Here is a 22,629-nt window from a genome sequence, read left to right on the forward strand (position 1 = left end):
GAATGGTAGCAAGCCTCACACATCGAGTTGAAAATTTTTTTGAATAGACATTTACAATTGTTTAGCTGTTACTTTCTTTTTCTCTCTATCGAAAGTTTTACCTCCGGATATATAGAAATTTGGCAATTGATCAATAGTGTATTGAAGAAATGTCTATTACTTGACGATTATTTCGCTCGACTACTTTAGGGTAGTTGAAAGCTTTGTTCTCTTCTTTGATCTTGCCTATTAAGTTAGGAAGATTGAAATTATGGAGAGGGCCTTGTTAGAGATTTTAAGATGGTTTTAGATGAAGAAACAATATTACTCCCGTTGGTTTATTGTTGATATAAGCTCCGGACAGAATATATGTGGTTAAATAGAATATTCTTATAAGATTAGAAACTTTGGAGTATCCCGTTATATCACGACATGCTTATCAGTAGATGTAGACATTTCTGTAATACAATTCTCTCGTACACGTACATACAATGAATCTGACCTGACCGTCTGTCTGACCATCTATCTGACCATCTATCTATATCTAACTAACTATCTAATCAGCCAGACTCATGATAAAGCCAGGCGAAGCATCCCACAAGCTGTGCTCCACAGCCAAAAAAAAAAAAAAAGTCAAATAAAATAGAATTGAAAAAGAACAATCCAAAACGGAAACAAAAACAAGGGGAACGCAAACGCAACGTAAAATTCAGGATTGTCAAAATTCAGATGGTTCACAGTCATCACCACAATTAACACCGCCCACCATTACGTAGTACTGTTGAGTTGACTGTTAGTGGATATAATTGTACTCTAAGGAACAGTACCAGCAATTGACTTACAATATCAAACTATACATACATACTATACTATACTATATTCATATAATTATACACACTATCCTCATACTATACTCATATATTTATACACACTATACTGTACTATACATATAAAAGACTATGTTTCTAAGAAAAAAACCTCCGCAGTTATCATTACTAGAAGAATTGCAACAGACATACAATGACTGTTGTGAAACGTCTATTAAGAATCTCTATTTAGAAGAAGATAGAAATGACATTGAACTGGCTTTAAAAGGTTGGAAATCTCTTCATACATCTTTACTATATAAACTAGAATTATTTGATAAGAAGAAAGTAACAGCCCCTGAAGAATGGGAACTCCTTCAAGATTTAAAGAATATAAGAGATCAAAATGTTAAACATCTTATTCGAGTTCAATTGAGAATGGATGAAATTAATCGAAAGAAGAAAATAGATCCATCTCGTGAAGCTGCTATACTTTCTGTGGCCAATAGTGCCAATACAAGAACATCCATTCCTTCACTTCGAACTACTCAATCGAATCAATCATCTAATTCTCGCTCAATGTTGAAATCTTTACGTCCCCAAAATAGTTCGTCATTATCTTCTGCATCTATAAATACGCTGTCTAATTCCAGCATTAATGGTCATAATACTGTCACTAATAGTAATAATAATAGCATTAATTCTTATCATCATGCATCCTCAAAAGTTGCAGCAAACTTAACTTATCAACCAAAGAGACCTCAAATCCAAGTTCAACATCCGTCCCTGTATCAACTGTCTACTTATACAAATACCAACATTAATTCAAAACCATTATCTCGATCTGAAGATGATCTATTTGAAGATTTCGATGAAGAAGAAGGTTTTGATTTTGTATCTAATGATTATCATGGAAATACTACTAGTAATTGGGAAAAGTTGAATGGTTCAAGATCATCATCTGGAATTTCAGAGATATCTTCCAATGAGAAGAATTCGAATAATTTAATCGATCTTGATGATGATGATATATACAGTCATAGTAATAACCATAATTATAATCATAATAATCACAATCATAACCATAATCATAATGGTAATGGAGGTTATTCTCGAGATTTTGATAAATCATTTGAAGATTTACTAACTATTAAGAAAGTAGCTCCACCGGTTCCGCCTAAACGTCATGGTAGAACTTCCCATAGCATCTCAGGTCCACCATCTTCAGAAAAGCAAAAGAGTAATTCTTTTGATCAAACATCTAATAATTCCAATGACAATTTAGTTACCAGTATGGGCTCTTCACATGCCAAAAGTACTGGAGATATAACAATAAAGCCAGTATCTGAAAGTCCACCAAAGGAAATAAAAGTTCAAGAAGTTCCTAAGAAAAAGCCCTATGTGTACACCAAGCCTAAACCCATTAATGTAAATCAAATCATGAAGAAGACATCACAATCTCGATTGAAACAACAACAGTTGCAACAGCAAGCACTGCAACAACAGCAGCAACAACAACAGCACGCAAAGCCTAAATCCAATATTACTTATCAGTATGTAAAGAAGCAAGTTCCAGCAGCCAAGAAGATATCACCTCCTCCACAGAGTCATTCTGCTCCACCACAAGCTAAGAAAGAAGTGATTCCTCCAACAAGTCCTACAATGGATGACTTACTTAGCGGATATGAAGAAGGTGAAGGTGAAGAAGATTATGGCAATGAAGATGTACCATCTTACCTTAAGAATGAAGTTGAACAAGAAAAATTGATAGCATCCATAAGAGGAATAGATGCAAATTTGGCTAAGCAAATATTGAATGATATTGTCATCCAAGGTGATGAAGTCTATTGGGATGATATAGTTGGCTTAGAGGCCGCCAAGAACTCATTGAAAGAAGCAGTGGTGTATCCCTTCTTAAGACCCGACTTATTTCAAGGCTTGAGAGAACCAGTTCGAGGAATGTTATTATTCGGACCTCCAGGGACAGGTAAAACCATGTTGGCGAGAGCTGTGGCAACAGAATCGAAATCGACTTTTTTCCAAATGAATTCGAGTTCTTTAACATCCAAGTATTTGGGTGAAAGTGAAAAGTTGGTTAAGGCACTTTTCCTTCTTGCTAAGAAATTATCTCCTTCTATTATCTTTATGGATGAAATTGATTCATTATTAGGGTCTAGAACTGAAGGAGAATTAGAAAGTATTCGAAGAATCAAAAATGAATTTTTAATTTCATGGTCAGAGTTATCTTCAGCCACTGCTAATTCTAATTCAAAAGAAGATAATCGAGTTTTAATTTTAGGAGCTACAAATTTACCATGGTCAATTGATGAAGCTGCTAGACGGAGATTTGTAAGAAGACAATATATTCCATTACCTGAAGGAGAAACAAGAATTAGTCAAATTAAACGATTATTAAAGTATCAAAATAATACATTAAGTGATGAAGATTATAATGATTTAATTAAATTAACAGAAGGATTTAGTGGTAGTGATATTACTGCTTTAGCTAAAGATAGTGCCATGGGACCATTACGTGAATTAGGAGAGAAATTATTACTTACCCCTACCGAACAAATTCGTCCCATTAATAGGAAAGATTTTGAAAACAGTTTGAAATATATAAGGCCTAGTGTTTCTAAAGAAGGTTTAAAGGAATACGAAGATTGGTCTGAGAAATTCGGTTCTTCCGGAATATAAGAAATGCATATAGTTCTAAATACATATACATATTTAGAATGTACACAATTCATTTTAATAATAATAATAATAATAATGACTAATTAATTGATTAATAAATAACTCTATAAACTAAAGATAAACTATACTTTTGAAGCCTTTTCTGATTCCTTCTTTTCATCAGGAAGCTCATCTATACAATGTAAACCATGATCTTTAACAAATAAGGAACTTATGAAACATAACCCAATTAAAGGAATACATAAATAGAAGAAATCCTTTATGGATTTCATATACATGGCTCTAATGATTTTAATTTGGGTAGCATCTAATCCACTAATATCAATTTTAGTATAAATATGAGTTTTTAAATAAGTTAAATAACTTATTGGAATAGTATCGAGCTTCTGTTGTTGATTAATTTCCTTTAATAAAGAATTAGAAACAATTAATGAAGCAATTGCAATTCCTATAGAACCTCCAAAAGATCTTAAAACATTTCTAGCACTAATTACTACGGCTCTTTCAGCTTTCTTAGCTTGACTTTGAGCTGCCACCATAGTTGGTTGGAAAGTCCAACCCACCCCAATTCCCATAAGAATTAAGACAATACAAATAACTCCCCAATTAGTACCTAAATTAAATAATAAACATAATCCACAACTTATGGTCCAAATTCCATAACCAGCCATAATAATATATTTATAATGACCAGTAAAACTCATCAATTGTCCAGCCATGATAGATGTTATAGATTGAGTTAAAACTAAAGGTAATAACAATATAGATGAATGAATTGTATCTAAACCTCTTACGATTTGGAAATAGTATGGTAAGTAATATGTGAAAGCATAATAAGCCATTCCATAAAAGAAATTTGAACCTAATATAAGTGATAATGATAATCTAGTAAATAATGATAATGGAATCATTGGTAATTTAGGAATTTTCCATTCAACTAATAAGAAACTAATAAAACATAATGCACCAACAACAAACATTGCAATAACTAAGGCAGAATCCCAAGCATAAGTTGAACCTCCACCACTAATAGGAATTAAAAGAAGGGTTAAACCAGCAGTACTGAAAAACATACCTAAATAGTCAATCTTCTTAAATTTTTCTCTTCTAGATAAGACATCATTTAATTGCTTAGCATTTCTCTTGGAATCTATCAAATACCATACTGCACCCATAACTAAAACAATTAAGGGAGGCATCATATGATAGAAATTTCTCCAACTATTATGTTCAATAAAACCTGCCATTATAAAGGGTCCCATAGCATTACCTAATCCAACTTGTGCTCCTAAGATTCCTTGATATTTTCCTCTTTGCTTCAAGGTACAAATATCACTCAACATTACCATAGTCAATGATTGTATTCCTCCTTGACCAATTCCAGCAAATGCTCTGAAAATATAGAATTGAACACCAGTTTGAGCAAATCCACATGCTAAATCAGCAACGGCTAACACTGCAAGTGAAAATAACAATATATTCTTTCGTCCGAAAATATCTGCCAATCTTCCAAATAACACTTGACATACACAATTTGCTAATAATGAAGCAGTTCCTGCCCAATTTATAGTTGTTTCTGCATTTAAATCTCGACTTATATCAGCTAAAGCAATAACTATACTAGTTTGGTCAGCAAATGCAGTGAATAATCCTAAAGACAAAGCTCCCAAACATATAACAAGCTTCCTGGTAGGCAATATATTGAGATGGGCATCTCCTAATTTATCAGCAAGATCTTTCTTCTCCTGCAATGGCTGTTGTTCGTCATCGGATAAATCTGTTCCAGCTCTCCCCATATGGGTAGTGGTCTCATTAGACGTAACCTGCTTTAATTTTTTATCATCTTCTGATTGTACCTCTGAATTTGAATGTGTAGCGATAATCGCTATGCTCTCTTGAGATGTCATGGATTATATAATGCTGTTTGGAAATTGATGCAAAAGTTATTTTTTTTCTGGTATCACAAAATATTATTCTTACTATATGAACATGTAATACAAAATATAAGTACTTAAGTAAAGATCAATTTCTTATTGAATACAGGGCTTTTGCAGTAATTTGTTATCTGATCAATCACTATGGCTCGTGTGATATTATTGTGACATATTTTTTAGAGATTTGAGAGGATTAGCAACACCTTTTATAAAAGAGCGGAAAGAAGTTTTTTTTCTTCGGACCGCCAAATGCATCTGACCGGACTTTGTTCCCGAATAAGACAAATATTCGGAAACGCGATTACTAAGCCGAAGAATCCAATTAAGCATTATAAGAAAAGGAAGATTGTCACACTAATTATATGACCAATAAGGTATCAAGGGTCATCAATTTAAGTTTACTGACATCAAAATATTCACTAAGGGTTTAAAAGTTTGCGGGGATGTTCAAAGATACTTAGGTAGGTAGTGGGGGGAGTTCAGTAACATCTACTTTTAAGATGCATATATAATGAAAGGTCGGTTCCGAACTCGAATAATCCTTTTTTCTCAGCCTACAAGATCTCGGTCGAAGCTCTATTTTAATAGATACACAAATATAATTTTTATCTGTTATCTATTTCTTCATAATTTTTCTATCTAATGTGTTCTCCCGAAGGAGTAAATTAAACGCATACAAAGAAGAATAAAAAAATAAAAAAAGAAGGAAAAGAATGAAATGTCCATAACATTTTGGGTCGTGTGACCCTTATCAATCTCTATTATGTGTGCATGGATTTTGGAAATGCTGCTTACCTTAGATTGCGAAATTTCGTAATCTTTTGTGAGAATGATGAACGTAAGTTCGGCTTAACATTTTGAGAACACGTTGACTGAGAGTGTCACATAGTGAAAGACTGTTGTTGCGAGAATGGTTCAATAGTGTAAACCCGATATACAAATGTCGTACCAATTCCTGTACTTAAGGCTAGAATAAAACGGTAAGACTCAAAATTATCCATTTTATAAAGAATTCAGTTATATATTGACAGCCAGAATATCTCCTAAGTTAGGAATAGTTAGAGAACAAATAATGCTCTATACTACTTATCATCTTCGTTTGAGTAATCTTCAATATTGCGTTGTGCGGCACACTGACCTTTTGGAGCCCGAGCTTAAGGTCCGTTTAAAGAACAATGGAAACTCCAGGTTTAGGTATATTTGTTAACTACTTGTATAATTCATTCGTGGGATTAATTTGATTTGATAGTTTATAGGAAGCATGCTCTCTAGGATTATATATACCCTGATCTAACCTTTTCAGGTCAGTTTTACGATCTTTTACCGTATCATCTTCAATTTAAGTGAAATATCCTCCATGATTGATTATGGCACATGTTCTCAACATCACTGGTATTCAGAGGATATCATCTGTGAAGAATTCAAAGAGCGTTACCTGGTCAGGATCATGGTTCGTATTGGTAAATTAGTACGAAGGCTTGACAATCTACCGTACCGTATTCTTCTAAGCCGCAATTTGAGGAACTAAGCACGTTCATAAGGTATGCTTTGTAATACGAACAGAACAAATTCAAATTGAACAACATACGATTTAACAATAAAGAATGCGGTCCAGTTTTGTATTAATAATCCTAATATGACAAAAAAACTGAAGATTTTACGGACGATCCATACGTATCCTCCAATATGAAGCTAATATAGCGTCAATTTGATCTAGTGAGCTCAAACTTTTTTCCGAATGCCTCACCTTCATTGTGATTATAATGACAATTGTTGCAAAATTTAGCTATTGGTTACCCATGGTATACCCGTTTTATGTAGGACAATTATAGAATGCAGATACGGTTCGGATTATAACTTTGTTACTTAATTGCCGATGTTATCATGAACATCTTAAAACCGCACTGCTTATAAATTTTGTTGGCTTATCAACTACGAACCGATTCCACATTTTCACAATTTCACTATTTACATATAAATAAGTAGATTTTACCAAATTTCTACATACTGATTCTTAAGTAACATTTATCGCTACCTTATATAAAGAAACTTCTAAACAAAAATAGTTATGACTACTTCTAATAATACTACCGTTCTTATTTCTGGAGCAACTGGTTTCATTGCCCAACATATTATTTCTCAGCTTCTTGCTAAGGGTTACAAGGTTGTTGGTTCAGTTAGATCAACTCAAAAGGGTGAAGATTTAGCTAAGATCTTTGAAAATTCAAACTTCTCTTATGAAGTTGTTCCAATTCTTGAAAAGGAAGGTGCCTTTGATGAAGTCTTGAAGAAGCATCCTTCTGCTACTGTCTTCTTACATACTGCTTCTCCAGCTACTAGTCAAGTTGAGAATAATGAAAAAGATATCATCATTCCAGCTCTTGAAGGTACTAAATTCGTTCTTAAATCAATAAAGGAACATGCCCCACAAATTACTAGAGTTGTTTACACCAGTTCAATTGTTGCTACTGGTACCGCCGCTCAAATCTTAGGTGGAGAATTCAAAGGTGGTGAAGATACCTGGAATAGCATCACTTATGAACAATCCAAAGAAAATGGGTTTAATGCTTACTGTGGCTCAAAGACATTTGCTGAAAAGGCTGCATGGGATTTTGTTGAACAAGAGAAACCAAACTTCACTCTTAGTACCATCAATCCTGTTTTCGTTTTTGGTCCTCAAAATGCTGCTCCTAAGACAAGAGAATTAAATTCTTCAGCACAAATGGTAGCAAGTGTGTTATATGCCACAGATTCAGTCCCCCCAATTGGTGGTGCTTTCGTTGATGTGAGAGATACTGCAAAAGCACATATTTTAGCTTTTGAAACTGAGAAGGCTCAAGGTAAGAGATTTGTCCTTACAAACAGTGTTTTCAATGGTCAAACCATCTTAGACATTATTGTTGCTAACTTCCCTCAATTGAAAGACAAACTTCCAACTGGTACACCTGGTGTTTCAATCTCTGGTCCTACCGCATTTAATGACAAGAACGCTAAATCAATATTGTCGATTGATTATATTAGTCTTGAAAAGTCTGTTGTTGATTCAATCAAACAAATTATTGATCTTTAAGCTTAGTGACTATAGAACAATTAATATTTTTTTAAGCAGACTTTTATGTATTAACAAATTATATATCTTCTTGTATATGAATCTTCTAATAATTTGACAACGTAACTTATATAGATTACATAAATAAATCAACATTTCTATTCCCAATTTAGTTAGGTAAAGAAACTTTGAGTTTTAATCAGCTACTGACCAAACACTTTATATAATGATATAGTTATATATTTATAATCAGAATTAGATATGTATGTTAATAAAATAATATATAATTTTGTCAGGGAATTTAAAGCCCAGATATATCTAGGTAGATAAAGTTAGGTGAGGGAGAGCATACTTCCTATAAACTATCAAATCAAACTAATTCCACAAATGAATGATACAAGCAGTTAACGAATATATCTAAACAAGCTGTTTTTTTCTTTGCTCGTGCCATAAGCTTGGGCTCCAAAAGGTGATGATATTGGACAATACAACCTTGAAGTAAACTAAAACGAGCAACCTTGCGAGTACATAGCATTACTCGGTCTGTAGCTATTCCTAATTTAGGAGATATTCTGGCTGTCAATCTATAACTGAATTCTTCATAAAATGGACGACCGTGAGTCTTACCGTTGTATTTTATATATATAAGGTCTAATCTGTGTAGTGCTCTTTCAAGGCCATCTGCTTCATCGTAGACTTTGTTCAAAGCCCTTTGCCAGGCATTGATGGTTGATTTATCAACAGCAAAGTCATCAAGATCAGCAAAATATAATGCGCATTTTCTTGCCAATTCCTTGCCTTCGTTAACTGCGGTAATAATGCGGTTTTCATCCTCAGCATCAAGATTCTTATCAAATTCATCTTCCTCACTTTCAGAAGGAATCCGTGGTGTTGGTTAACGCTTCTTCATTCCTTGATTGAGTATTATTCTTTTTTTTGGCTTCTTGCCTTTCTTCTCAGCAAGATCTTTACCCAAGGCTTCTTTATAAGATGGAGGATTACCTCTAAAATTTGTTAACCGTTTCCAAAATGACATTTTTAATAATCAGTAAAGGAGAGAAGTGGTTGCGTTTATAGTCTTTCTCCCATTTTCACCTAATTTATATTTTGAATAAACATATATATAGAGACCGGGTAACTGCAAAGATAAGGAAATTATAGCTGCAAAAATCAGAACTCTTTTTTCCACTATACCATATAATTTTCCCTCCTTTAAGTATGGCCTACTATTATCGTTAACCACACACTCAACATTTCCCAGCTTCTCTTGCTCATTCGATACCTATACATTCACCAATTGTACACTCGACGACGACTAGAGTATAAAGAGGGTAATGTGCTTGAACCATTAACTCTCCCATTTATCAAAAATTGGGTATCGTATTTGTCTTCATTTTTATAAATCAATCAATCTTAATCTCTACAACACAGATCTGCTAATTTTGCTTAGATAAGAGTTTTTACTTGTTACAAATTTCTTTCAATTGGTTTTGCAATTATTTATTTACTCTATACCGAGCACGTAAGGTGTCGCGGAAAAAAGAATTGAAGCTAAACAAATTTAAGCTCTTTGTAATTTCCTGATCTTCACCTGACAGCCAGAATATCTCCTAAATTTGGAAAAGCTAGAGAACAATTAATGTGCAATACTTTTAAAGCTGATCGTTTGCATAAACTTCAATATTACATTGCACAGTATTCTCACCCAAGCTCTTAAAGCTCGTATAAATAATAATAAAATCTCCATGTTTGGGTTTATTCCTTAACTGGTTTTATAATTCATTTGTGGGATTTGATAATTACATGCTCTCCAGGAAGATATAAACCCTACTGTAACCTTTTGGGGTCAGATTTACGATCCTTTACTGTCTATCATCTTCAATTTAAGTGAAATATACTCCATGATTGATTACGGTGAATCAGATGTTCTCAACATCACTAGTATTCAGTGGACATCATATCAGAAGAATCAAAAACGGTTAACTGTATCAAGTTTGTACGAAGGTTTGAAAATCTACTAAAGAAATGTTATCATAGTCCGCATAATTTCTTCGCCGCAGTTTGAGGTGCGGAACTAAGCAGGCGGATGTAAAACATGCTTTGTAATACTAACAGCACAAATTCAAAATGAACAAAATACACTTTATTAATAAAGGATACGGTCCAGTTTTGTACTGATAATCCTAATGTGACAAAACTGAAGAGTTTACAGACGTCCGTACATACCCTTCAAAACCTCCAATGTAATAAAGTATCTATTTGATATAGTGAGCTTAATTTTTTTCCAAGTGCCCCACTTTGGATATTTTCTATCACGCTTTCGTTATAATTACAATTGTTGCAAAATTTAGCTATTGGTTACTCATTGTATAGAGTCCGTTTCAAGTAGAACAATTATAGGCTGCAGATGCGATTCGGATTATAACTTTGTTACTTAATTGCCGATGTTATCATGAACATCTTAAAACCGCACTAATTATAAATTTTGTTGGCTTATTAACTCCGAACCGATTCCACATTTTCACAATTTCACTATTTACATATAAATAAGTAGATTTTACCAAATTTCTACATACTGATTCTTAAGTAACATTTATCGCTACCTTATATAAAGAAACTTCTAAACAAAAATAGTTATGACTACTTCTAATAATACTACCGTTCTTATTTCTGGTGCAACTGGTTTCATTGCCCAACATATTATTTCTCAGCTTCTTGCTAAGGGTTACAAGGTTGTTGGTTCAGTTAGATCAACTCAAAAGGGTGAAGGTTTAGTTAAGATCTTTGAAAATTCAAACTTCTCTTATGAAGTTGTTCCAATTCTTGAAAAGGAAGGTGCCTTTGATGAAGTCTTGAAGAAGCATCCTTCTGCTACTGTCTTCTTACATACTGCTTCTCCAGTTACATTTGAAGTTGAGGATAATGAAAAAGATATCATCATTCCAGCTCTTGAAGGTACTAAATTCGTTCTTAAATCAATAAAGGAACATGCCCCACAAATTACTAGAGTTGTTTACACCAGTTCAATTGTTGCTACTGGTACCCCCGCTCAAATCTCAAGTCCAGAATTCAAAGGTGGTGAAGATACCTGGGACAGCATTTCTTATGAGGAAGCCAAAGAAAATGGTGTAAATGCTTACTTTGGCTCAAAGACATTTGCTGAAAAGGCTGCATGGGATTTTGTTGAACAAGAGAAACCAAACTTCACTCTTAGTACCATCAATCCTGTTTACGTTTTTGGTCCTCAAAATGCTGCTCCTAAGACAAGAGAACTAAATTCTTCAGCACAAATAGTAGCAAGTGTGTTAAACGCCACAGATTCAGTCCCCTCAATTGGTGGTGCTTTCATTGATGTGCGAGACGTTGCAAAAGCGCATATTTTAGCTTTTGAAACTGAGAAGGCTCAAGGTAAGAGATTTGTCCTTACAAACAGTGTTTTCAATGGTCAAACCATCTTAGACATTATTGTTGCTAACTTCCCTCAATTGAAAGACAAACTTCCAACTGGTACACCTGGTGTTTCAATCTCTGGTCCTACCGCATTTAATGACAAGAACGCTAAATCAATATTGTCGATTGATTATATTAGTCTTGAAAAGTCTGTTGTCGATTCAATCAAGCAAATTATAGATATTTAAGCTTAGTGATTAATTAGAAAAGATATTCTTTCAAATATTTAATATAGATTTTTTTATGTATTAATTATTTTACAAACTATTTATCAGTATCAATAATGGCATAGTTTTATCATTTTAACCAAAATTATCAATTGCAACATTATCACCATATTAGTTCTGTTCGTCTTCATTGCCTGATTCTCTTCCTTCTTGTTCATCGTGAGAATCTCTTTGTTGCACTTGGAGGGGAATAGCTTCAACCTCACCATTTCTATTAAATAACCAATTTGTAAACAGCGTGAACCAACTATTATCGACCGGGTCGGGTAATATCTCCTGTGACTCCAAAAAATGTAATCTACGGTCTGTTTCATAAAGTAGTCCGTTTATATAAGAATTGTTATAGGTTTCTATAATACAATCTTTGAAGACTATAGCAATGACTGCTAAAAATGACGTTATCATTAATGCTATGGCTAAGGGCTTTTTAGGATGGAAATAAAGAAACCCTCCTATTGTCACTGGGACACAAACCACTAATGTAATTATACCGCTGATAATGTGGGTGGAGATTGGTGTGGTGAATGGTGGGTAAGAGACTGAATGTATTTGTGCCTCAGCCATCTTAATTTTGATTGAAACTTTAAACTATAGTTATTATCAAAGTGTAGTATAGTTATTATGAAGGTGTAGTAAAGATAATTAAAATATGCTGTAAAAATATTTATATATATATATGATATTAGACGCTGCCATAATCTTCTCAGAAATTTTTAAAAAATAATTTTATTTATTATATAAATTATTGTAATTAACAAATTCAAGTAGAATTATCAACAAATTAATATGAACTAATTCAATCTACTTAAATGAACTTCAATTAATTGATTCATTAGTAAGTATTCAATCTTTCTTTGTAGAAAGCGCTACCATATACTTATACAAGTAACCACTATTTGACAACGTAACTTATATAGATTACTAAATAAATGAACCTTGTTATTTCCAATTTAGTTTGGTAAAGAAACTTTGAGTTTTAATCAGCTACTGACCAAACACTTTATATAATGATATAGTTATATATTTATAATCAGAATTAGATATGTATGTTAATGTAAATAATATATAATTTGATTAGAGAATTTAAAGCCCAGCTATATCTAGGTAGATAAAGTTAGGTGAGGGTATATATAATCCTAGAGATCATGCTTCCTATAAACTATCAAATCAAACTAATACCACAAATGAATTATACAAGCAGTTAACGAATATGCGAAAAGTGGTAGTTATTCTTTTTCTTTGCACGTGCTATAAGCTTGGGCTCCAAAAGGTGATGATATTTGACAATACAACCTTGAAGTAAACTAAAACGAGCAACCTTACGAGTACATAGCATTACTCGGTCTGTAGCTATTCCTAATTTAGGAGATATTCTGGCTGTCAATCTATAACTGAATTCTTCATAAAATGGACGACCGTGAGTCTTACCGTTGTATTTTATATATATAAGGTCTAATCTGTGTAGTGCTCTTTCAAGGCCATCTGCTTCATCGTAAACTTTGTTCAAAGCCCTTTGCCAGGCATTGATGGTTGATTTATCAACAGCAAAGTCATCAAGATCAGCAAAATATAATGCGCATTTTCTTGCCAATTCCTTGCCTTCGTTAACTGCGGTAATAATGCGGTTTTCATCCTCAGCATCAAGATTCTTATCAAATTCATCTTCCTCACTTTCAGAAGGAATCCGTGGTGGTGGTTTACGCTTCTTCTGAGTAACATTCCTTGATTGAGTATTATTACCCAAGGCTTCTTTATAAGATGGAGGATTACCTCTAAAATTTGTTAACCGTTTCCAAAATGACATTTTTCATAATCAGTAAAGGAGAGAAGTGGTTGGGTTTATTGTCTTTCTGCCATTTTCACCTAATTTATATATTTCCCTATGCCGAACAAACATAAGAGACCGAGAAACTGCAGAGATAAGGAAATTATAAAGAGCCTCAATTTTTTAGCTGCAAAATCTTTTTTTTTTCCGTAGCAAAATATCAATATACACGATATAAAATTATATATAGAGTGAATAAATACTTGCAAAATTTTTGAGAGAAACTAGAAACTAGTGAAAACTCTCAGCGAGATATTCTGATTGGACATAGTATGTAGATAATATAGTAGATAGATTTATAAGGATGAAGACAAATATGATACCCAATTTTTAATAAGTGGGAGAGTTAATGGATCGAGCACATTACCCTCCTTATACGCTAGTCGTCGTCGACTGTTTTTTTTTTTCCGTAGCAATATATGTATTCTCACTATACACGATATACAATTATATATAGAGTGAATAAATACTTGCAAAATTTTTGAGAGAAACTAGTAACTGTACAAAATCTTTTTTTCCGTATAAATACGCTATAAAATTATGTACAGATTTTAAGTGAATAATTGCAAGAAAATTACAAGAACAATTGAGAGAAACTTTAAAAATTCTCATTTAAAACGAAGAGATTAATATGGATATATAAAGATGAAGACAAATATGATACCCAATTTTTGATAAGTGGGACTGAAATGTATTATTTTCAATTTTTTTGGAGCACGTGATATTCACGTGATAATAACTTTATGCAAAAAAGATATGACTTTGGGAAAATCAGAAAATGACTCCGTGGCCAAGCTGGCTAAGGCGTAAGACTGTTAATCTTAAGATCGTGAGTTCGATCCTCACCGGGGTCGTTTATTTTTTTGCTGATTTTTTTGAACCAACTTGATTAATTAGTTCACAAATTGTCATAAATTTTTATCAGAAGTTAAAATTATCATACTTTATAGATGTTTTATGTATTCATAGTATATATTGTTGTAAAATTTATAACTACAAATTTGTATGAAACTTATTTATGGTGTAAACTCATGTTGGACTTGATTAACTCCTTGTAAACAATCTCTCTACTTATCTACTTCTTGGTACTCTTTTTGATACCACCTCCAAGTAATGGACCACCTTTCTTTGCCTTTTCAGCCATAGCTTTTCTGGCATCAGCATCAGCCTTTTGTTTAGCTTTGAAAGCTACATCATCTTCATCTAAATCTTGTTGCTTCTTCTTAGGAGCCTTTAATGGCTTAGCTTTACCACCTTGACGTCCGGACATTATTACTTAATCGAGAATGATAGACACTTTTAGTTAATGAATGAGATGAATTAAAATAATCATTAGATGAAAGGGTACAAACAGAAAAAAATTTGAACATCTACACTTCTCCAGAGATTTGATATTTTCCTGTACACAGCACACAGTACACAGTATCGAGTCCATCATTTTTCAAAGGGCCTCCCCTATCCAAACCCACTGTCAAAGGGTAAAAGTTAGTACTGATTAGGCAATTGATTCCATAATTCACAATTGTTATATAGAAACTATATAGTGAATAATGACGGTGTTGACTACAAATGATAAAGAGAAAATTAAGCGTGCCATTCCTAAGGTTAATAATAAGATCATTGATGCTACTGTTGCCAGACTATACATAGCCTACCCAGATCCTAATAAATGGATATTTACTGGATTAGTAGGAGCAGTAGCTATAGTTGATGATTTAGTGGGTCATACGTTTTTTATAAAAATGGTAGATATTATAGGTAATCGAGGAGTTATATGGGATCAAGAATTATATGTAAATTTCGAATATAACCAAGATAGGAAATTCTTTCATTCCTTTGAAATTGAAGAATGTTTAGTCGGATTATTATTCGAAGATTCTACTGAAGCTGCTCATTTTTATAAGAGAGTTACTACTCGTCAAAAACATGGATCTAAACAAACTATTAATAATAAAAATGCTATAGCATTAAAGGCTAGAGCGGGCCCTACCGGTAATAATAAATCTGGCCCAAGAGGTGAAGTTAATGATATTAGTTCTGGTCAAAGACTTAGATTAAGTAAAGGAGCTTTATACTATGATGATGTTCCACCCCCCGAATGGAGATCCTTATATGCTGAATTAGAATCAGCTGGTATTTCTGAAGATATGATTGCAGATAACAGAGAGTTTATAAAAGATTATATTGCTAAACAAGGTGGTCCTTTAGTTGGTCTTGAACCACCTATTCCTAGAAGGTTCCAAAGAAAGAATGATCCTGCTCCAGCCATTGAACAAAGTATTTCAAGATCATCAAAGACTAAAAAAGCTCCACCACCTCCACCTCCACCTCCTCCAAAACAAGATTATGGAGATGATAATTCAATTGCAGAATCAAGAGGTTCGACTCCTGCACCTCCTGCACCTCCTGCACCTCCTGCTTCAATTCCTCAACCACCTTCACCTCCAGCTGCACTTGATTCTACCCCTGTTTCTGCCACTCCTTCAGTAGAAACTCCACCTACTCCAGTAGTTGAAAAATCAAGATTTCGTCTCCCACCTTCTAACGCATTTATTCCTCCTGTTAAAAACTCATCACTTCCACCTCCACCACCTCCAGGTTCTACTAACGCTGCTCCTCCTGCATTACCTCCTTCAAACTCACGACCATTACCACCTCCAGGAGTTGGATACAATAATAATGCACCTGGGTTACCTCAACAAGAAAGGCCCGTTCCTCAACCTTATGGCCAACAACATGCACCTGTTCCACCTGGCACTCCAAATAGACTTGTACCACCACCACCTCCAGTAAGAGGAGTACCACCACCCCCACCTCAAAGAGGTGGTGTCCCACCCCCACCCCCACAACGAGGTGGTTTTCAACCAGTACCACCTCAGAGAACAGGAGCTCCACCTCCACCACCTCCTCCAAGGGCTGCAAGAGGGGCTGCACCACCACCGCCACCTCCAAGATCATCAAGAACTAACCCTAATATGCAATTACCCCCTCCACAACAAGGTTATGGAATCCCACAACCTCCTCCTATCAATAATCAAGTTCCAATGCCACCACCCTTACCACCAACAAATGCTTATCCACCACAAGTTCAACAGCAACAGCCTCCTCTCCATTCATTTCCAACCAATAATGGTTCGGGTCCGCCACCACCGCCACCATTACCTCCAATATCTAACGGAGGTGGTCCACCACCACCACCACCACCTCCTGCTGGGTTTGGTGGTCCTTCTGCTGGTATACCACCACCACCACCACCTCCTGCTGGATTTGGTGGTCCTTCTGCTGGTATACCACCACCACCACCACCTCCTCCTGCTGGATTTGGAGCCCCTTCAGCAGGTGGACCACCACCACCACCACCACCACCAATGCCTTCGATGAATGCTCCGGCTCCCGTAGAAGCTCCTACAGGAGATGCTGGACGTGATGCTCTTTTAGCCTCAATTAGGGGTGCAGGAGTAGGATCATTAAAGAAAATCGACAAGTCTCAATTGGACAGACCTAGTGTATTATTGGCTGAAGCTAGAGGTGAAACACCACCACCCTCTGGTTCTTCATCAACTCCTGCTCCACCTGGTCAGCCAGCTAGTTTAGCAGATGCCTTGACTGCTGCACTTAGTAAGAGAAAGGGTAAAGTCGCTCAAAGTGATGATGAAGATGATGATGATTGGTAGTAGTATAACGTAATATATAAAATATAACATTACATGACATAACTTTTTGTTCAACCTATATTTATTATAAATGACTGTATTAGTAGTTTAGTATATCAATAAATATATTGTTTAGAAAAACCAATGTAAAAATATACCATTTAACCAAATGGATGAATCAAAAAGTATATTATAACTAATATACTTGTGAGTTAGAAGAAGAGTTTAATGTCTCAAAAATAGATTTGGAACATATAACATAACACATAAAAGAAAATTATATGTAATATAAGTAATATAACGTATAGCAAAACCTGTATATAGTATATATATGTATTGACATACAGAACACATAGATTACAAATCAATGTATATTTATAAGTATAGGAATGTGTAGCTAGTAAGCCATTTTGTGCTTTGTAGCGTTTGAGCATTTTGCGGCAAGATCTCTATCGCTAATTTTTTTTCTGGCTCTGTGAAAAAAATTTGATGGAGTTCCAGTACGTACTTAAGACCAGGGCAAAGTTAGAAGAGTATCACCAGCTATGTCAAAAACACGTGAAGAACTTAAGAAGTTGCTTGATTCATTTAGTGAGGCTATAGTATTCTGGAAGAATTCTTTAGTCAATCAAAGCTCGTTGGAAGGGTCAGAAATTCAATCTGCAACTGTTGATGATCCTGTAAAAGAACTTGAAAAATTAGTTAAATTAACTAAAGCTCATACTACTAAAGTTGGAATTATATTCAAACCTGAAAATCTCAAGAAGGACGTGACTCCTGCCTATAACACATTGCTGAAATTATCTGAATCATTAATCTTACTTATATCTATAATAGCGCAATTAAAACCTAATGTCATATCTCAATTATTCTACGATGAGATCCTATTACAAGTGAAGAACTTACTAGATAGTAATGCAGGATTTGTAAAAGAATTAAAAGTAGTGGTGGATGAAGAAATCAAGTCTGATATAACTGAAACTGTAACTAAAAAGGATGAAGTAGATGGAAGATTAGTATCTGTGGGGAAGATATGGTCTATCTGTGATACTTTCTTACAATTGGTTCAAGATGGAAAACTTGGACTTCTTACTTCAAAAATAAAACAAACAGTAGCATTAATCGAAGATGGATATGAAGAATTTGAAGAGTGGGCAAAAAATCCGACCGAATTTGATGACGAAGACCCTTTTGGTTTCAGTGATGACGATGAAGAGGAAGAAGAAGAAGAAGAACAAAATGATGCAATTCCACCTAGTGTACCTTCAGAAGATAAAGAGGATTTAAAGATATTTGCTACCAAATGGGTGAAGAAAATCGATCTTGTCAAACTATTAATAGCGTCCTTCAAGAAATCATTACCAATAAGTACCAATGGTGAAGTAGTTGATGAAATCTACAATTTACAAAATGGGTTAGTCTCTCTAATCGATAAATTTATTGTTGATTTGATGTTAGATCAAACAATTGATGAAGAAATTGAACACTATACTAAATCAATTACAAAAGAATCACACAAATTAACTAAAGTTGCTCGAGAAGTACATAAAAATAATGATAAAAAATCCAAATGGTATGAAGCTTGGAATACTAAATTTGATTCGAATTAAATAGATATATTTTAGTACTTACTTGCAAATTCTTTAATTACTAGTTATTCAATTAATCCTAAATATTTTGCATGATGTTTAGCATGATCTTCAATGAATGAACTAATGAAGAAGTAAGAATGATCGTAACCTTCGGCAACTCTTAAATCAACACCGCCTTTATAACCTGATTCTTCGGCAGCTTTCACAAAGATTTCTGGTTGTAATTGATGATCTTTGTAGTAGAAACCGTCTTTAGATCCCTGATGAATTAAAATCTTAGGTTGATTTTCATGTTTGTAATCAGCGATCAAATGAGTTGGATCGTATTTATACCAATCTTCTTTATTGTTTCCTAAATAATTAGTAAAGTTTTTTTCACCCCATTGACAAGTAGATGGATTTGAAATTGGTGCAAAAGCTGATACTGATCTATATTTACCGGGATTCTTTAAGAAGCCTGATAAAGCACCAAATCCACCCATAGAATGACCAGTTATAGAGATATTTTCAAAATCTAATTGAAGGAATTCTTTGGCCAATGCCTTAGGTAATTCATCATGAACATATGAATACATATTATAATTTTTACTCCATGGATCAGTTGTAGCGTCAACATAGAAACCAGCCCCAGTACCAAAATCCCAAGAATCATCTTCTCCTTCTATCTTAGCACCACGAGGAGATGTATCAGGGAATACTACCGCAAATCCATACTTAGTAGCAAAATATTGTAAGAATGACTTTTCTGTAGCATTATTTGGTGTACAAGTCAAACCAGATAAATATACTAATACTGGAATTTTGGAGTTAGAGGAAGGTGGTACGAATACATTAACATCCATTGGAGTCTTCGTGGAAGTAGATTCATGAGACAATTTGTATAATTTCCCTTGAAATTGGGATATTTCAGCATTGATGGTGAATGTCATTTTTTATTTATATGATATGGTTCCTAAAGAAATGTAATTACTAGTTAAAGCAACTGAGATCTTAAAGCAATTGAGATTTCAAAGCATTTGAGATTTAAATGCTTCTCTCCGATATTTATCTACATTGCCGTCTTTTTTTTTTTCAGTGCTATTGCTGTATGGAAACAGTTACCTAATTGGGAAAACTTATACGTAATATTTGAACATATATATATAGAATCAATCTATAGAGCAGATGAAAACTATAAACTAGCCTTACCTCTTGGCTCATAAGGAAACAATAAGACCAAGAAACCAGAGGCAATAAATAAGGCTCCACTGACAAAAATTGGTGCTGACGTCGTTAAATCAGCATAAATTGCAATAATAGGTGCAAAAACACCTAACACTCGATTAAAAGATGCTGCTAAACCAATACCAGTTCCTCTAATTTTTGCAAAAAAGACTTCCGGAGTGTATGCATATAATACTCCATACATAATATTAGAGAAGAATGTAAAAGCACAGTTCCAACCTAAATTGGCATTACTTGTCTTTGCTGTAGTGGATGCAAATAAGAAAACTCCAGTTAGAATCAAAGAACCACATAAAGTTCCCTTTCTACCTATTTTCAATTCAACCAAGAAACCAGCAACTATGGCACCAGGCACACCGACGGCAGAAACAATTAAAGAATTTCTATATGTATCATGGACACTTAATGGAGCATTGGCATTCCCCCTAGTTTCTAAATAATAAGGTAAGAAAGCGTTATAAAGAGGGAATGCAAGTCCAATTAAACCCCAAGTGAAAATAACCAATGAAGAAGAAATTGCCAACTTTTTGGTTCCGAAACACTCTCTAATATGTGTGAGATTGAATCTGGCCAACCTTTCTTTGAGTAAAATATTACCCAGTACTTTCTCTTCTCCATCTAAATGCAATTCATCAATAGCCTGCAAATCTTCAATAGAAAGATCTAATTCTTTACCATTGATTTTTGCAATCTTATGAACTGTTTCAACAGCTTTTACATCATCACCTCTAGCCAAATGGAACTTGGGTGATTCAAAAACACGGAAAGCAAATCTTGCCAAGAACATCAACAAAGTGAATCCACCCATGGTGAATAAAAAGTATCTCCAACCTTTATTATTATTTTTGAGACATATAGTACTACTATCATCACAAGAATAATTTGCAATAAGACCCCATGATACAAGATTAGCAATAATTTGACCAAATGCCCACCAGACAGACATAACAGTTAAAAGCCATTGATGTCTACTTGGCAATGCCTCTAAAAAGATAGCAGAGTCAACAGGTAAATTACCACCAACACCAAAACTCCAAAGTGCATTAAAAACCCCTATAGCAGCAAAATTTGGTGATGCACCAGCTATGACAGCAAATATACCAGTAATTAAAAATGTTAAATTAAAAGCCCACCTTCTACCAATAATATCTGAAGAAAGAGACCAAAATAAGGCACCCGCTAATAACCCTAAATTTTGAGCTAAAGTTAAATATGGAGCCCTACCAACTGGAGCATGAACCCCATTTTCTTCGTTTAATCTTGCCAAAATCAAACCAGTAGCAACAGGCCAGGCATTATCCGATAACCATCCAAATCCAGCTACAAAAAATAATCCAGTTTGATATCTTCCAAATCCAATTTCATCGATAGCATCAGAAAGAATTTTCGATTTTGCAAGATAAGTTTTGTTTGTATCCGTAATATCGTATAACTCTCCCTGTAATAAACTACCTAATTCGACGGAAGTATCCTTTACTTTTACTTTTTCATTTTCAGCAAGAGACTCTGTCTTCGATGGGGGTAATTGCTGCTCTGCAGATTCGGTTGACATTGTGAACCACTCTAGTTATCAACTGATTGAAAGATAGATAGCGCAATTAGCGATAAAATATTGAGAATGTTAAACTTCAAAATTAAATAATTAAAGTTTAATATGTCATAGAGTTATCTATCCAAAACTGAAGTTATCTATCCAAAACTGAAAATAAGGTTACTTTTTTATATCTATATATTAACTAGGGAGTGGGGGGTTAAGTGATAAAAATTAAGCACCTGAAGATCTAATTGCTAAAGTTAGGCACATCGAGATTTTCCTGAACAATAGACAAAAACTTCGAAAATACAAATTAACAAATTAACAAATTAGCAATTATGGCAATCATGGCAACGAAAGTTATTGTTTCAGAAATCTTAATTCCGCTTCATTTAATTACTGCGTAGCGCATAGAAGCCAATCTATTTTTTTAGATAGAAGAATGGAAAAATGTCTAAGTCGCTGTGGCTCCTTGCACCGCGCAACGCGGCGGTAGAGAAAACGGCATTAGTAGAGTTTCAGGAGATTGTCATGAAGATGGAACTTGGGCTACGTTAAACGTTGACATTCCGTAAGTTATAGTTACAAAATTGAATCCTAGGTATTTTAATGTTAATCAGAGTATGAGCACGTCATTCGGGTCAGATTTATCGTATTCT

General features: G+C 34.2%; 9 protein-coding genes and 1 non-coding gene across 10 annotated transcripts; 6 read left to right on the forward strand and 4 right to left on the reverse strand. All coding sequences in view use genetic code 12, as the record gives it.

Moving 5' to 3' along the window:
• The first annotated feature begins 601 nt into the window (after window positions 1–601).
• On the forward strand, window positions 602–3,624 carry YTA6 (putative AAA family ATPase). Its single transcript, XM_064882311.1, has one exon. The coding sequence runs from the start codon at window positions 939–941 to the stop codon at window positions 3,480–3,482; it is 2,544 nt and encodes an 847-aa protein (XP_064736653.1). The 5' UTR covers window positions 602–938; the 3' UTR covers window positions 3,483–3,624.
• On the reverse strand, window positions 3,475–5,567 carry RJT21DRAFT_122155 (uncharacterized protein). The gene has a single exon (XM_064882312.1). The coding sequence runs from the start codon at window positions 5,387–5,389 to the stop codon at window positions 3,605–3,607; it is 1,785 nt and encodes a 594-aa protein (XP_064736654.1). The 5' UTR covers window positions 5,390–5,567; the 3' UTR covers window positions 3,475–3,604.
• Window positions 5,568–7,214: 1,647 nt separating this feature from the next.
• On the forward strand, window positions 7,215–8,670 carry RJT21DRAFT_49333 (SDR family oxidoreductase). Its single transcript, XM_064884811.1, has one exon. The coding sequence runs from the start codon at window positions 7,485–7,487 to the stop codon at window positions 8,484–8,486; it is 1,002 nt and encodes a 333-aa protein (XP_064736655.1). The 5' UTR covers window positions 7,215–7,484; the 3' UTR covers window positions 8,487–8,670.
• A 2,431-nt stretch (window positions 8,671–11,101) lies between these two features.
• On the forward strand, window positions 11,102–12,103 carry RJT21DRAFT_460 (SDR family oxidoreductase; the record flags this gene model as incomplete). Its single annotated transcript, XM_064884664.1, has 1 exon — window positions 11,102–12,103. The coding sequence occupies one exon, from the start codon at window positions 11,102–11,104 to the stop codon at window positions 12,101–12,103; it is 1,002 nt and encodes a 333-aa protein (XP_064736656.1).
• A 150-nt stretch (window positions 12,104–12,253) lies between these two features.
• Window positions 12,254–15,282, reverse strand: RJT21DRAFT_127988 (uncharacterized protein; the record flags this gene model as incomplete). The annotated part of the gene is made up of 3 exons (XM_064882904.1): window positions 15,047–15,282; window positions 13,482–13,914; window positions 12,254–12,343 (listed from the first exon to the last, which is right to left on the reverse strand). The coding sequence occupies exons 1-3, from the start codon at window positions 15,235–15,237 to the stop codon at window positions 12,254–12,256; spliced, it is 714 nt and encodes a 237-aa protein (XP_064736657.1). The 5' UTR covers window positions 15,238–15,282.
• RJT21DRAFT_t115 lies at window positions 14,748–14,821 on the forward strand. Its single transcript has one exon. It is a non-coding gene; the product is annotated as a tRNA-Asn (tRNA).
• Window positions 15,283–15,378: 96 nt separating the features above from the next.
• WAL1 (actin-binding protein) lies at window positions 15,379–17,777 on the forward strand. The gene is made up of 2 exons (XM_064882313.1): window positions 15,379–17,222; window positions 17,274–17,777. The coding sequence occupies exons 1-2, from the start codon at window positions 15,518–15,520 to the stop codon at window positions 17,639–17,641; spliced, it is 2,073 nt and encodes a 690-aa protein (XP_064736658.1). The 5' UTR covers window positions 15,379–15,517; the 3' UTR covers window positions 17,642–17,777.
• A 221-nt stretch (window positions 17,778–17,998) lies between these two features.
• On the forward strand, window positions 17,999–19,252 carry RJT21DRAFT_49353 (uncharacterized protein). The gene has a single exon (XM_064884812.1). The coding sequence runs from the start codon at window positions 18,166–18,168 to the stop codon at window positions 19,228–19,230; it is 1,065 nt and encodes a 354-aa protein (XP_064736659.1). The 5' UTR covers window positions 17,999–18,165; the 3' UTR covers window positions 19,231–19,252.
• RJT21DRAFT_49357 (S-formylglutathione hydrolase) lies at window positions 19,132–20,223 on the reverse strand. The gene has a single exon (XM_064884813.1). It carries the CDS (start codon window positions 20,139–20,141, stop codon window positions 19,275–19,277), a length of 867 nt encoding a protein of 288 aa, XP_064736660.1. The 5' UTR covers window positions 20,142–20,223; the 3' UTR covers window positions 19,132–19,274.
• A 76-nt stretch (window positions 20,224–20,299) lies between these two features.
• RJT21DRAFT_122168 (uncharacterized protein) lies at window positions 20,300–22,313 on the reverse strand. Its single transcript, XM_064882314.1, has one exon. It carries the CDS (start codon window positions 21,986–21,988, stop codon window positions 20,384–20,386), a length of 1,605 nt encoding a protein of 534 aa, XP_064736661.1. The 5' UTR covers window positions 21,989–22,313; the 3' UTR covers window positions 20,300–20,383.
• Window positions 22,314–22,629: the final 316 nt, after the last annotated feature.

The sequence above is a fragment of the Scheffersomyces amazonensis genome (genome assembly GCF_036850825.1).
Source record: "Scheffersomyces amazonensis strain UFMG-HMD-26.3 chromosome Unknown RJT21scaffold_6, whole genome shotgun sequence".
NCBI classification, from domain to species: Eukaryota; Fungi; Ascomycota; class Pichiomycetes; order Serinales; family Debaryomycetaceae; genus Scheffersomyces; species Scheffersomyces amazonensis.